Below are 14,013 nucleotides of genomic sequence, written 5' to 3' on the forward strand. Positions count from 1 at the left end.
CAGCAACAATTGCAAATACACAGTGCCCCTTGATTTCTTTGCATATAATCACTGTATAGACTCTCCTGAACATTTCCTACAATACATTCACTGCGGTGTATAGAATAGTTTTTTCTGTATGAGTCAATATGTATTTCATATCCATTGAGTTACATTGTGGAAAAAGAGGGTGATATAGAGGGAAAAAAAGAGGGAAATATTGTGTTGCTAGATGTAGCACTCCATTCCCCATAATTAAACAGGTTTGTCTTATTCTACACATTCTCCTGAACATTTCCTACATTGCTTTCTCTGTGGAATATTCAATAGTTTATGAGCTATGAGGCAATATGTATTCCATATTCAGTCATTGGCATTGTCTGAATTTTGCCCTTGGAACGTGTTTTAATACCCACTTTTTATTGAAAATACTCTATATATGATCATATATGAATTGTTGTCAATGTTTTGAGAGGTACATGTTCTCAAACAATAAACTCAATTTATCTCCGTTTTTAAGTAATTCGTTGGTCTCTTTTATTTTGAAATATTCCAGATTTTCGTGACCCGAAAGTGTTTCTTTAATGTTGCTCACAAGACGCAGATACAAAACGCTGATGACGCTTTGGTTGATTCCTCTATCGTCAGCAGATTCAGATAATATATTTTGTGTCAGGTTTCGTTGATGTGGTATTGACGGACTTTGGCATCAAAATCCGAATCTTTAATATAAAGTTAAGTGTCGTGACACCCTAGCTACATAATTTTTGCACAGTTAGCAAGTGTTGCAAATCCTGGAGAGTTCGCTAGCTACAACACATTCGATAGAGGATAATGGCGAGTACGGAGGTAATGATTTTCGATTTATCGCCAAAAACGATTGAAAAAAAGCTTAGCTCGTCCACGTGTGTTTTCCATGTTTGTTTCTGTATGACTTGCCATTAAATCAGCTACCCAGAAGCTTGCATAACTGATCTGTAAAAAAAATCTATGGTTATTTGTATGTGGGATATTTCCCACTGTTGTAAATATAGTTTTACGTTCGATATTTGACAGATATTCAGACATTCAAAGCTCAATACCTCGCAAACAATTGAAGCTACAGGCCTCGAGTTAGTCTCTTTATGAAAGAAAAAGGTTGGACAACACTGTACAGGTCTCGTTTTCTCGATTCCGACAGGAGTTTCCAAATGGCACGATACCATAACTAGACTAACCCGAAGACTGTAGCTTCAATTGTTTCCGAGGTATTGAGCTTTGAATGTCTGAATATCCGTCAAATATCTAATGTAAAACTCTTTACCACGGTATATTCCCCCCCAATAAATAGTGCTGACAGGTTTAAGTAATGTTTTCTTGCTTTTTGTACGCATTTCTCAATGAAGCATTCTCTCGCTCGCTGTCTACCTGATTGTGTGGCGAGGTGAAGTTAGTTTGATAATGGATATTGGATGTATATTTGTATTCTCTTGTCAATAGCTATGAAGTCAAGTTTACCATGACTATGAAAATGTATGATGGACTACAATCCACACCTTTGAATTTTTCAAAATTAGGAATTTGAATTTGTGCCAATTTCTGACTTCAGTACAAGAAAACATATTTATTTTTGTAATATTATAAAAAGTACATATTCTTAAAAGGCCGTGGATTATCCTTACCCTATTCAGAATATGTACGTTGTATATTATTACAGCACTTCTTGTAGGAGCAGTTGACGATTGAAGTCAGAAATTGGCCCAAAAACAATCATAAAAAAAAAGGGTGGATTGTAGTTCATCCTATTCCGATTCAAAATCGGTCATTTTCATAGTCATGGAACGCTTGACTTCAGTGGTATTGAAAAGAGAACGAATATCCACCAAATGTCCAATATAAAATTAACTTCACCTTGCTGAATGTGTGTCTTTCAATCAGGGGAGTAAACTGTGGGGGGGTCGGTTCGTTGGCGATACGGACCCAATCATGGAGATGTTCAACGCGTCTATTGCCTACGACAAGCGAATGTGGGACGCAGACATCCGCGGTAGCAAGGCGTATGTGAAAGCCCTGGAGAAAGCTGAGCTGGTCACTACAGAAGAGATGGAAAATATCCTTCATGGGATGGATCAGGTAAAAATACACTACCTCAAGATATTGATATGGAGTATAGATATACTACAAAAACACTAATATTTGCTTGTGTAAGTACTGGCCTGTACTGGAAAAATCATGTGAATCACTGTCCCTAAAGGTTTACAATTCATTAATAATTTCTGGGTAATATTATAGGCTATGCATACATGGCTAAATGTTGACTATTAGCACAGTTTCAAAATATCCTGCCCACTATTTTGGTACAGAAACTGAAGAGTTAATGCATAACTTGAACCCATCTCGTACTGTGGATCTGAAAGGTAATTAAACTTCACTTACCTGTACGAGTGCGTGTGTCTGTTTCAGATCCATGATGAGTGGTCCAAAGGTGTTTTTGAGGTCAAGCCTGGAGATGAGGATATCCACACAGCAAATGAGCGTAGGCTGAAGGTGAAGTGTGGACGGGTCTCGATGAAGGAAATATTAAAGATCAAAATATTTACTGTACATTGTGTGATTAATTAAAATTATGTAACAACGGTCAACGGAAACCAAAATCACCAACCGATTGATGGCTGGATTCAAACTCACACTGAAAGTCAAAGTAACAGTTTGGTCAGAAACATGCGCAAGTAGCCCACAGGAGGTCATTTTGTAGGGCTCTGGCAGTGTTCCTCCTCCCACAAAGGAGCAGATACCGGTCCTGCTGCTGGGTAGATGTACTTCTATGGACCTGTCCTGCACTCCTCATGTAATGGCCCGTCTCCTGTTATCTCTTCCATGCTCTTGAGACTATACTGGGAGACAACGCAAACCTTCTTGCGATGGCACATATGGATGTGCCATCCTTGAAGAGCTGGACTGTCTGTGCAAACAGAGTGGGCTGCAGGTACTGCTTCATGCTACCAGTGGTGACAAGGACATTAGCAAAACGCAAAACTTGAGAAGAATCAGTCAGGAGGGATAAGGAGAGCGCAATTGTCTTGGGCCACCACCTGCAAAACCATTTATTTTGGTGGTTGTCTTGCTGTTACCTCTCCAGTGCACCTGTTGTCACTTTCATTTGCACCGAAACAGGTGACATTGATTCACAATAATTTATGCTTCCTAACTGAACAGATTGATATCCCAGAAGTTTAATTGACTTGGTGTTATGCTGTGATGATTGTGTTCCCTTAATTATTTTGAGTAGTATATGTGTTTCTGTGTTTTTGTTTTTTCAGGAGTTGATTGGTGAGCCAGCAGGGAAGTTACACACCGGCAGGAGCAGAAATGACCAGGTAAGAGCAATGTTCTTCTGAACATGCAGACTTTGGGTTCATAGAATTTTTGTTCTTTTTTAAAAAAGGAAAAATGACTAGTTTGAGATGAGTTAATTCATTATTATATTTCTGTTGATTGATGATTGGCTCAAGGTCATGGTGCTGTATTTCTGTTGGTTGATCAGGTGGTAACTGACATGAGATTGTGGTTGAGGGATGCTATCTCCACTCTGAAGAGAAACGCTCTCCAGCTCATTACAACCATGGTTGAGAGAGCAGCAGTGTAAGTAAAGATACAAACAATCACTATTTTGACTAAAGAGGTCAAATCTGAATTTATGGTATGTCAGAGTTTGAATGTTCTGAGACCTTTGATTAATTTCTCTGGTGACAGTTTATGGGTTCATCATTAAGAAAGAAAAGAGAGAGACCATCTTAAGATTATCTACAAAAGTGCTCTTGCAGAAACCTGCAGCATATCTTAGATCAGACATTTAAAATGATCAATTATGGTACAATGAATTGGTTAGTACTTGATGCACAAAGGTTGGTTACTAAACTAGTTAATACCTCTCACTTGTCTTACCCCATATATTTTGCCTACCTCTGGCACACATTTTTTGTAGGTTTGTAATTGTTCATGCTAGAGACTTGATTAATAACTTAAACTGTTAAACATGTAAAAACTCACAAACTTATCAATCATGTAAAACCTCATGTTGACTATATTCTACACATGACCATTGTCAGCATAGTTCCAACCTTATAACCTTTTTCACTACAGTATGCAAACTGTTTATGCATTTTAAGCATTCTGCTTTTAATAAGACCACACATTTTCTTTAGACAATTTAACTTTTTCTAGTTTTGTTCAATATAGTTCAAATCCCAAGCTGACTAGGTGTTTTAAAAGAATCATGTCCTTGAGCAACGTACAGAAATCGTATTTAATCCAAGGCTGGTCTTCAACAATATCTTACTCTTTTCCTTGAACCCACCCCCTTGACGGTTACTCTGGGGAATTTTGGTTATGCAATTTTGTTTTGTGTGGAACAGAATGAATATAAGCTCACCCTGTTTGACCTGTTGTATTTTTATGCCTAGAGAGATGGATGTCCTATTTCCTGGGTACACCCACATGCAGAGAGCTCAGCCAATAAGATGGAGCCATTGGCTTCTGAGGTACAGTAGCAGTTCCTTCTGTACTCTCGGTTATCATTGCAATGTTCCTAAATAATGTGTCTAAAATCTGCTTTTTATTAGAGGCTTGTGGACAGAAATTGATGAAATATGAAGTCAATTATGTTTGATCAACAGCAGATACAGACGGGTGACAAATTAAACAAAAACCTTTATATAATGCAGAACTGCTTCAAAGTGTCTTGGCATAGATTCTAGTCTCTGGAACTCTATTGGAGGTATGGAAAACCATTCTTCCACACGATATTGCCTGATTTGGTGTTTTGATGATGTTGTGGAGAGGGCTGTCTTCCATAGGTGTTCAGTTGGTTTGAATCTGTTGACTGTAAAGGCCATAGCTTATGATTCGCACCATTTTCATACTCATCAAACCATTCAGTGACCCCTTGTGTCCTGTGGATGGGAGCATTGTCGTCCTGGAAGAGACCCAATAATGAACCCTCTTTCAAAGTCACTTAGATCCTTTCCTCTTGCCATCTTCATCCAAAATCAAGATCAGCTAAGCCTCTTCCGCGTTTTTATACATGCCACAGAGCTTAATTGTATCATGCAGTACACCTGAATGTAAGCATCTGCATTCATGTAAATTCACGTTCCTTCGCTCATTAAGGTTTTTCCTTTAATGTGTCACTCATCTGTATGTCTATGACTGTCGCTCAAGTATATAATGTCATTCTATTAAGCAGATTTCTGTTATTCCCCCCAGTCATGCAGTGGCCCTGAGCAGGGATTTGGAACGGCTACATGAGATCCGTAGACGAGTCAATGTGCTCCCCTTGGGCAGGTACACACACGCAGACACACACACTGCTATGACAGGTCAATTATAGACATTATACCTTGTCTACTTTTCTTTATCAGTGGAGCGATAGCAGGAACCCCGTTCAACATTGACAGGGAGCTATTACGTCAAGGTGAGAGTCAGACAGCATGGATAATAAGCGACTATGAAAGTATTTAAATAGGCTGTTATGGGGGCCATGAGCTGTTACGAATGCTTATAATGCATTTATAATGCTATAAATGTATTATACAAAGGTTTAAAGACAATGTTTTGGATTGACTGTGTCTTCGGTCATGTAGAGCTGGCCTTTGATGACATCAGCATAAACAGCATGGACGCCACAGGCCAGAGGGACTTTGTGGGTATGATCACCACATGAGCTTCATTACAATGAGAATATGTGAAGATGAGAAATATTGGCATTTACTAACGGTCAATGCGTACTGCGTCATTTGAGGCTTCAAAGCCACCATAGCTGATGCATATATTGCAAAAAAAGATGGACACCAGCTTAAATAACCATGTATGTAAAACTGTCACACATATTATTTTTTTAAATGTCCCTCTCCATCCCAGCTGAGTTCCTTTTCTGGGCGTCTCTGTGTCTGACTCACCTCAGTAAGATGGCTGAGGACTTGATGCTTTACAGCACCAAGGAGTTCTCTTTCCTTGTACTCTCTGATGCATACAGGTGGGTGTATAAGTATGTGATATGGCTATGAGCTCAAAGCAAACGTCCTATTACTTCATGCCTGTGTAACAATCTTTGTAACAATGTGTGTGTGGGTGGTGCTGTATGTGTGTTTAGCACAGGCAGCAGTCTGATGCCACAGAAGAAGAATGCCGACAGCCTGGAGTTGATCAGGAGTAAAGCAGGCCGTGTGTTTGGCAGAGTAAGACCCCAACTGAAACACTATTAGTTATAATGAATGTCTTCCTTTAGGTTGTTAATGGTATTATATAAGTGTTGTGCTCGGTTCTGTGTCCCTCAGTGTGCAGGCTTTCTGATGACCCTGAAGGGCCTACCCAGTACGTACAACAAAGATCTCCAGGTAGGGGGTGGGGGGGGGGGGGGGGGGGGGGTGTGTGTGTGTGTGTGTGTGTGTGTGTGTGTGTGTGTGTGTGTGTGTGTGTGTGTGTGTGTGTGTGTGTGTGTGTGTGTGTGTGTGTGTGTGTGTGTGTGTGTGTGTGTGTGTGTGTGTGTGTGTGTGTGTGTGTGTGTGTGTAATAATGGTTTCTTTCACTTTCTGTAGGAGGATAAAGAGGCCATGTTTGACTGTTATGACACTGTGCATGCTGTGCTTCAGGTCACCACAGGTGTTCTGTCCACTATAAAGGTGAGATAAATACCACAAATGACCCAATACAGCCTAGATAAAAAGCAGTGCCCTACTCTCAAAATTGCCTTACTCTGAAACTCAAATCTGGATATGGAAGCCAGTTACACTTTTGTTGTTTTCTTTAAGGTACTGATTTGAACCAGGGACACTACTCCAAATTATACTTAAATCAGCCCTTTCACAACCACTTCAATTGGCAGATTTTCTTTTTCTTGTGTCAGATCAACCGTGGTGTGATGGAAGCAGCTCTTAGTCCTGACATGCTGGCTACTGATCTGGCCTACTACCTTGTCAGAAAGGGGGTGAGTATTAAGTAACCACATGTGTTGTGTGTTCATTGCAATGATCGTGTGTGGTTTAAATTTAATTCAACTATTAGTATATTTGTTTCTGTGTGACAGCTGTGTATTTGATATTGTCTCTGTCTTTCTGTTATTGTGTCAGGTGCCATTCAGAGAGGCTCATGGTATCTCAGGTAAAGCTGTGTTTCTGGCTGAATCTAAAAGCATTCTCTTAAACCAACTGACTGTGGAGGAGCTACGCACTGCCAGGTAAGCGCATGCATGCCTGCATACAGGAAAGCAGTCACTCACACCTTTAATGTTAACATTCTTTTATTTCCTCATTCCTCACTTTACCCTTTGCACATCACCAACCCCCCTCCCCCACACATCTGTTCCACTCTCTTTCTCTCTCTAGCCCTCTGTTTTCCAGTGATGTGTCTGCGGTGTGGGACTATAGTAGCAGCGTGGAGCAGTACAGCGCCCCTGGTGGCACAGCCAAGAGTAGTGTTGCTGCCCAGGTGGAACACCTGAGAACCTGGCTGAAGAAACAGGCATGGTGACATAAAATATTATAAGCAGGAGAACAATTTATAGGGAATTTAAACATCCCTCTGGATGGTTCACATAAAATACTTGTGTGAACATTAACTTAGAGTTTCCATATAGTCTCCCTTTGCCACATTTCATCTTTTGAAAATGGCCCCCCATTCGTTAAGAACCAATGTTTGATTTGTTTGACTACAGCATTCTTTACAACAACACTTCCCATTTCTCTCAATTCATTATATACTCAAGACATAAATGTCTTCTGTATAGCTGCTGTGTTGCTCAGGCCATTTAAAGTGCATTTAAAAAACTAGTTTTATAAACAGTAAAACTATAAACAATGTATATTTTGATGCCATGGTTACAGTTGTATATACAGCTCTGGAAAGAATTAAGAGACCACTGCACTTTTTTCTTTCCTTTCCAATAAAAATCGAAAAGGAAGGTTTTGAGTGAGGAACAGAAGGGTTAAAATTAACAGACCATTGCAAATTTAACGCTTCTGTTCCTCACTCAAAACTTTCCTTTTCAAAATTTTTGGAAAGGAAATAAAAAGGTGCAGTGGTCTCTTAATCTTTTCCTGAGCTGTATATTAAAAATGACATTGAGGTCAAAGTCTTAATTTGTTTATGATTTATTAAACATATCTTGCTCAGAAAATCTTGTCTCTAAGTGTTGTTGACAGAATATAAAGCACATTGACAGCAAATGCCTAATTTAACAGAAAAGCAGTGTCATCAACAGACTCCGTCACCATAATCAGATGCATGTGTCCAAAAACGATAAAACCAGATCTTCTCTGCTGTAGTCTAAAGTATTAACCTGTCAAATCGTATCTTGCATATACAAAGAAAAAAAATCTAAATATAATGCCACCCGAGAGCAATATAGTGCTCTAATCTACCAGAAGATAACCATACTTAATTGTATATGTCTGTCAAATTAGTGTTTAGAAGGTGGAATTGGCATCTTTGTCTGGTAGCTCCATCAGTGCAGCACACACAAGCCCTTCAGTATAGACACAAGACATAATAGCCATATGCTGATATCAGGCTGAACCAGGCTGGTTGCTGACCGGTACACAGTTCTGCTGTTCAGATGCTGGGCAGGCCGAAAGATCCCTACCATGGGCTGACCCGTCCAGAACCGAGCCTGTTGAGCTACTGACCGCAGCTAAAGAGGAGGGTAAGAGGGAGGAGAGGATTGGAAGACTAAGTGGAATATTGTCTTTGTCATCATGCATTCATCATAGTACATTATGCAAATTAATTATGACTGGTCCAATCTGGGTCAAAAACTCCATCCCACCAGAATGGCTTGAATATTCACAACTTTTCCACAAACATTTCTTACACAAAAAGGGCATTTTCATCACGTTAAGTGTTCTTTAGTGTGAAAAGTACTGTATAATACCGAAAAAGAAAATGTAATTTAATTGCACTGTCACTTTAAAGAGGAATCAGTTTTACTAAGAAAGAAATCACTGAGCCTTACCCCAGTGAAATTTGTCTCTTACCTGTCTGTTGCTGATAGGGATGGTCTTGTGGAACAGTGTCCAAACAACCGCCTGCTCACAGCCAGGTGTCGTCATGGAGCCCACATAGCGATAGTAGTTGTGGAGATTGTGTGATGCAGGAATAATGTTACAGAGTTTGAAACCCGGAACCGTGCTTTGATTCCCTGAGAATGGAAGGGTAAGGGGGAAGAACAATGAGAAAGGGGAGAATATTTGACTCTGGGCTCATCCAGCTGATTTTGACCAGACTGGTATGTATCCAACATAGTTGCTTAAAAGTTGCTGGTTCAAGTTGGTACAACAAAGTACAATAAAAATGTGTTTGAATGGAATGTCACGCCTACCTTTATTTTGAGCTCTTCCCAAAGCTTCTATCAGAGAGTTCAAATGAGGGTGATCATTGGTGGACCTCTGGGAACGACAACACCGAAATTAGCCAAATTTATGGTAAACCTGTTTTTAGACATGTTTTTGTTGAACTTGGTTTGGAAATTGTATGAGTTCATCATTACCTCAAACAGGAAGGCGAGCACAGCTATACCAGCTGCATCATGCACAGCCTCCTCCAGACTATTGTATGGCTCTTTGATATGAACAACGTGCATCTGACGTGAGAGGGAGAAAGCGCAAGAAATTACTCTTAGATAAGGTTGTGTATTGTAACTTCAATGAAAAAATGCTGCCATAGTGTCAGGCATTGAAAATAATGTTTTGCATATGATGTTATAGCTATTCTTAGAAACATTTAAAACTTGCAAAAGGTCTATCCAGTCCTCATGGTGTACCTCCATCGGATATTGTTCTCCGTCCACAGTGTGTTCAGACCCAGGCCTAGCATCCACACCCCAGTGAAGATGGAACTGAACTCCCCTATACCAACCTGGCAGACCACCTCCACTGACCTGAACCGACCAAGGCAGCAAGAATTGGACTAGAAGTGAACAGACAGAACCAGTAGTAAAATTTCTATGTACCCCTTTGTCTTGAATCCTATTTCTATATTTTGGTCAGTTGGAGACCCAGGCAGAGGGAAGTGGGCTAGAGGAGGACATATACAATTTTGCTAATACTTTGCTTGCTTCTTTGAATCTTATTAACAAGATGAGTTCATACTTGATCAAGGGTCACTGGACAACTTTACTTTTATCTCTTAGTTATACAGCTATTGGGTTTGACATATTAAATATGTTATATTTTGTGAGTAATTATGCTATTGGGGAAGTTACAAAAAAGGTCAGCATCATCATCTTCCGTTTATCCGGGGCCGGGTCGTGGGGGCAGCAGTCTATGCAGAGATGCCCAGACTTCCCTCTCCCTAGACACTTCCTCCAGCTCTTCCGGGGGGACACCGAGGCGTTCCCAGGCCAGCCAGGAGACATAGTCCCTCCAGCGTGTCCTAGGTCTTCCCCGGGGTCTCTTCCAAGTGGGACGGGACTGGAACACCTTCCCAGGAAGGCGTTCCGGACGCATCCGAAACAGATGCCCAAGCCACCTCAGCTGACCCCTCTCGATGTAGAGGAGCAGCGGCTCTACTCTGAGCTCCTCCCGGGTGACCGAGCTTCTCACCCTATCTCTAAGGGATCGCCCGGCCACCCTGCGGAGAAAGCTCATTTCGGCCGCCTGTATCCGAGATCTTGTCCTTTCGGTCATGACTCAAAGCTCATGACCATAGGTGAGAGTAGGAACGTAGATTGACCGGTAAATTGAGAGCTTCGCCTTGCGGCTCAGCTCTTTCTTCACCACGACAGACCGATACATCGACCGCATTACTGCAGAAGCTGCACCGATCCGTCTGTCAATCTCCCGTTCCATCCTTCCCTCACTCGTGAACAAGACCCCTAGATACTTAAACTCCTCCACTTGAGGCAGGCACTCTCCACCAACCTGAAGTGGGCAAGCCACCCTTTTCCATGGCCTCAGATTTGGAGGTACTGATTCTCATCCCCATTGCTTCACACTCGGCTGCAAACCGTCCCAGTGCATGCTGAAGTTCATCCGCAAAGAGCAGAGACGAAATCGTGTGGTCCCCAAACCTGACACCCTCCGGCCCCTGGCTGCGCCTAGAAATTCTGTCCATAAAAATTACGAACAGAACCGGCGACAAAGGGCTGCCCTGCCGGAGTCCAACATGCACTGGGAACAAGTCTGACTTACTGCCGGCAATGCGGACCAAGCTCCTGCTTCGGTCGTACAGGGACCTGACAGCCCTTAGCAAAGGACCCAGGACCCCATATTCCCAAAGCACTCTCCACAGGATGCCGCAAGGGACACAGTCGAATGCCTTCTCCAAATCCACAAAACACATGTGGATTGGTTGGGCAAACTCCCATGAACCCTCCAGCACCCCGTAGCACTCCTGGATCCGAGGTTCTACTATCGGCCGTATTCTCCTCTCCAGTACCCTGGCATAGACTTTCCTGGGGAGGCTGAGAAGTGTGATCCCCCTATAGTTGGAACACACCCTCCGGTCCCCCTTCTTAAAAAGAGGGACCACCACCCCGGTCTGCCATCCCAGAGGCACTGTCCCTGACCGCCACGCAATGTTGCACAGGCGTGTCAACCAAGACAGCCCCACAACATCCAGAGACTTGAGGTACTCAGGGTGGATCTAATCCACCCCCGGTGCCTTGCCACCGAGGAGTTTCTTGACTACCTCTGTGACTTCAGCCCGGGTGATGGACGAGTCCACCTCTGAGCCCTCATCCTCTGCTTCCTCAATGGAAGACGTGACGGTGGGAAAAAAGGTCAGCATTTTCACCCAAAGTCAGCCTTTAACTAACTTAAGCCAAATAAAGATAAACACTTGAAACTAACTGTGGAACCCAGTTGGGACTCTACTGGTGGGATGGAACACCATTTTTCACAAAATATATTCCCTCATTTGTTATTTTGATGATGGTCGTGTTGAGCGCAGTCTAACACATCTTTCCAAAATATCCCATTGGTGTTCAATTGGCTAAAATAGAACATCTAGTGACTGTGAAAGCCACAGCATATTCACTTTCATTGCTTTCATACTCATCAAACCATTCAGTGATCCATCATGCCCTGTGGATGGGGGAATTGTTATTCTGTAAGAGACACAATGATTTCCTTGTTATTTTGATCCAAAATCGAGGTCAACTGGGCCTTCTCAACATTTTCATATGTGAATTCCTTAATTTTATCATGTAGTACACCTGTACGAAAGCATCTGCATTTATGTTCAGGTTTAATTTTTTTCCCTTTAATTTGTCACCCGTCTGTACAAATTGCAAACAAAGGAGAAAAAAAAGGGCAAAGATGAAGTTTATAACTACTCTCAACAACCATTATTTTAACAACTGGACTAGGGGAAGGGACTTTTCTAAGGCCGAGTTAGTAATTTTTTCCATATTGCAAAGAGGAAAACAATTTATATAGGGTACACTAACAGGTGGGTTATTCTTATGGAATCTCTTAACTCTTTGAGGATGATTTGTTTCACCCTCCCCATTTTCCCTGAGATTTTCTGAAGTTTGGGATAAAGGAAATAAATATAATACTTAATCTGAGCTTTTCAGAATATTTTTTGATTGACAATGGCAGAAATCCCAAGACCTTATTCCGCCATCAGTCGCCTCTTCCAACCTACAACCCTACCAGACCAATGTTGTACAAAATGTTGCCCACTGTTAATTAATAACGTTGAACAAAAATATAATTCCAAAGGAATAGCCTGAATCGTGAACCCATTAAGATGTAACCCTTGACTGATGTAATTGGCCAATGACGGAATTGAATAATATTCATATAAACCATAATATTTAAAAAACTCAAAAACCTGTAAAACACTTTCGTAAAATGTTCATTCGTATTACCATCTTGTAGTATACACTATCTCTGAATGTGTTCAATTATTATTATATAATTATATATATTATGTGTACAGGTGCTGGTCATAAAATTAGAATATCATCAAAAAGTAGATTTATTTCAGTAATTCCATTAAAAAAGTTAAACTTGTATAATGTATACATTCATTCCACACAGACTGATATATTTCAAGTGTTTATTTCTTTTAATTTTGATGATTATAACAAAATCCTTTAATGATGGAAAACATTTTGAGGACCGTGACGTCTCCCGGAATGGCGCAGCCGTGGCCCCACCCTGGAGCCAGGCCCGGGGTTGGGGCTCGTATGCGAGCGCCTGGTGGCTGGGCGTTTCCCCACGGGGTCCGGCTGGGCTCAGCTCTGAGGGAGCGACGTGGGGCCGCCTTCCCGTGGGCTCACCACCTGCAGGAGGGACCATAAGGGGTCGGTGTGTAGAGGATAGGGTGGCAGTTGAAGGCGGGGGCCTCGACAATCCAATCCCTGGACACAGAAACTAGTTCTAGGGACGTGGAACGTCACCTCGCTTTCGGGGAAGGATCCTGAGATTGTGCGTGAGGTTGAGAGGTTCCGACTAGAGATAGTCGGGATCACCTCCACGCACGGCTTGGGCTCTGGAACCACACTCCTTGAGAGAGGATGGACTCTACACCACTCTGGAGTTGCCCATGGTGAGAGGCAGCAGGCTGGTGTGGGTTTGCTTATAGCTCCCCAGCTCTGCCGCCATGTGTTGGAGTTTACCCGATGAACGAGAGGGTCGTTTCCCTGCGCCTACGGGTCGGGGATAGGTCTATCACTGTTGTTTGTGCCTACGGGCCGAACGGCAGTGCAGAGTACCCGACCTTCTTGGTGTCTCTGGGAGGGGTGCTGGAAAGTGCTCCAACTGGGGACTCCATCGTTCTACTGGGGGACTTCAACACCCATGTGGGCAATGACAGTGACACCTGGAGGGGCGTGATTGGGAGGAACGGTCCCCTGATCTGAACCTGAGTGGTGTTCAGTTATTGGACTTCTGTGCTAGTCAGCATAAGGGTGTCCATCAGTGCACGTGGCACCAGGACACCCTAGGCCGTAGGTCGATGATCGACTTTGTTGTCGTTTCATCTGACCTGCGGCCGTATGTCTTGGACACTTGGGTGAAGAGAGGGGCGGAGCTGTCAACTGATCACCACCTG

General features: G+C 42.3%; 2 protein-coding genes across 2 annotated transcripts in view; one reads left to right on the forward strand and one right to left on the reverse strand.

Moving 5' to 3' along the window:
- The first annotated feature begins 584 nt into the window (after positions 1-584).
- On the forward strand, positions 585-7,902 carry asl (argininosuccinate lyase). Its single transcript, XM_010869183.5, has 16 exons — positions 585-828; positions 1,897-2,091; positions 2,422-2,505; positions 3,279-3,335; positions 3,503-3,600; positions 4,422-4,499; positions 5,224-5,301; positions 5,379-5,431; positions 5,601-5,663; positions 5,878-5,992; positions 6,110-6,194; positions 6,294-6,353; positions 6,555-6,638; positions 6,863-6,943; positions 7,086-7,192; positions 7,341-7,902. Exons 1-16 carry the CDS (start codon positions 814-816, stop codon positions 7,483-7,485), a joined length of 1,398 nt encoding a protein of 465 aa, XP_010867485.1. The 5' UTR covers positions 585-813; the 3' UTR covers positions 7,486-7,902.
- A 556-nt stretch (positions 7,903-8,458) lies between these two features.
- Positions 8,459-14,013, reverse strand: part of LOC105009753 (carbonic anhydrase 4-like) — a 36,940-nt gene continuing 31,385 nt past the window's right edge. Inside the window, exons 3-7 of the mRNA XM_034293348.1 lie at positions 9,773-9,983; positions 9,500-9,592; positions 9,332-9,398; positions 8,988-9,151; positions 8,459-8,644 (exon numbers count right to left, since the gene is read on the reverse strand). Of these exons, the coding sequence (XP_034149239.1) occupies positions 8,459-8,644; positions 8,988-9,151; positions 9,332-9,398; positions 9,500-9,592; positions 9,773-9,983 (721 nt within the window). The remainder of the gene's footprint in view (positions 8,645-8,987; positions 9,152-9,331; positions 9,399-9,499; positions 9,593-9,772; positions 9,984-14,013) is intronic.

Source organism: Esox lucius, chromosome 7, assembly GCF_011004845.1.
Source record: "Esox lucius isolate fEsoLuc1 chromosome 7, fEsoLuc1.pri, whole genome shotgun sequence".
NCBI classification, from domain to species: Eukaryota; Metazoa; Chordata; class Actinopteri; order Esociformes; family Esocidae; genus Esox; species Esox lucius.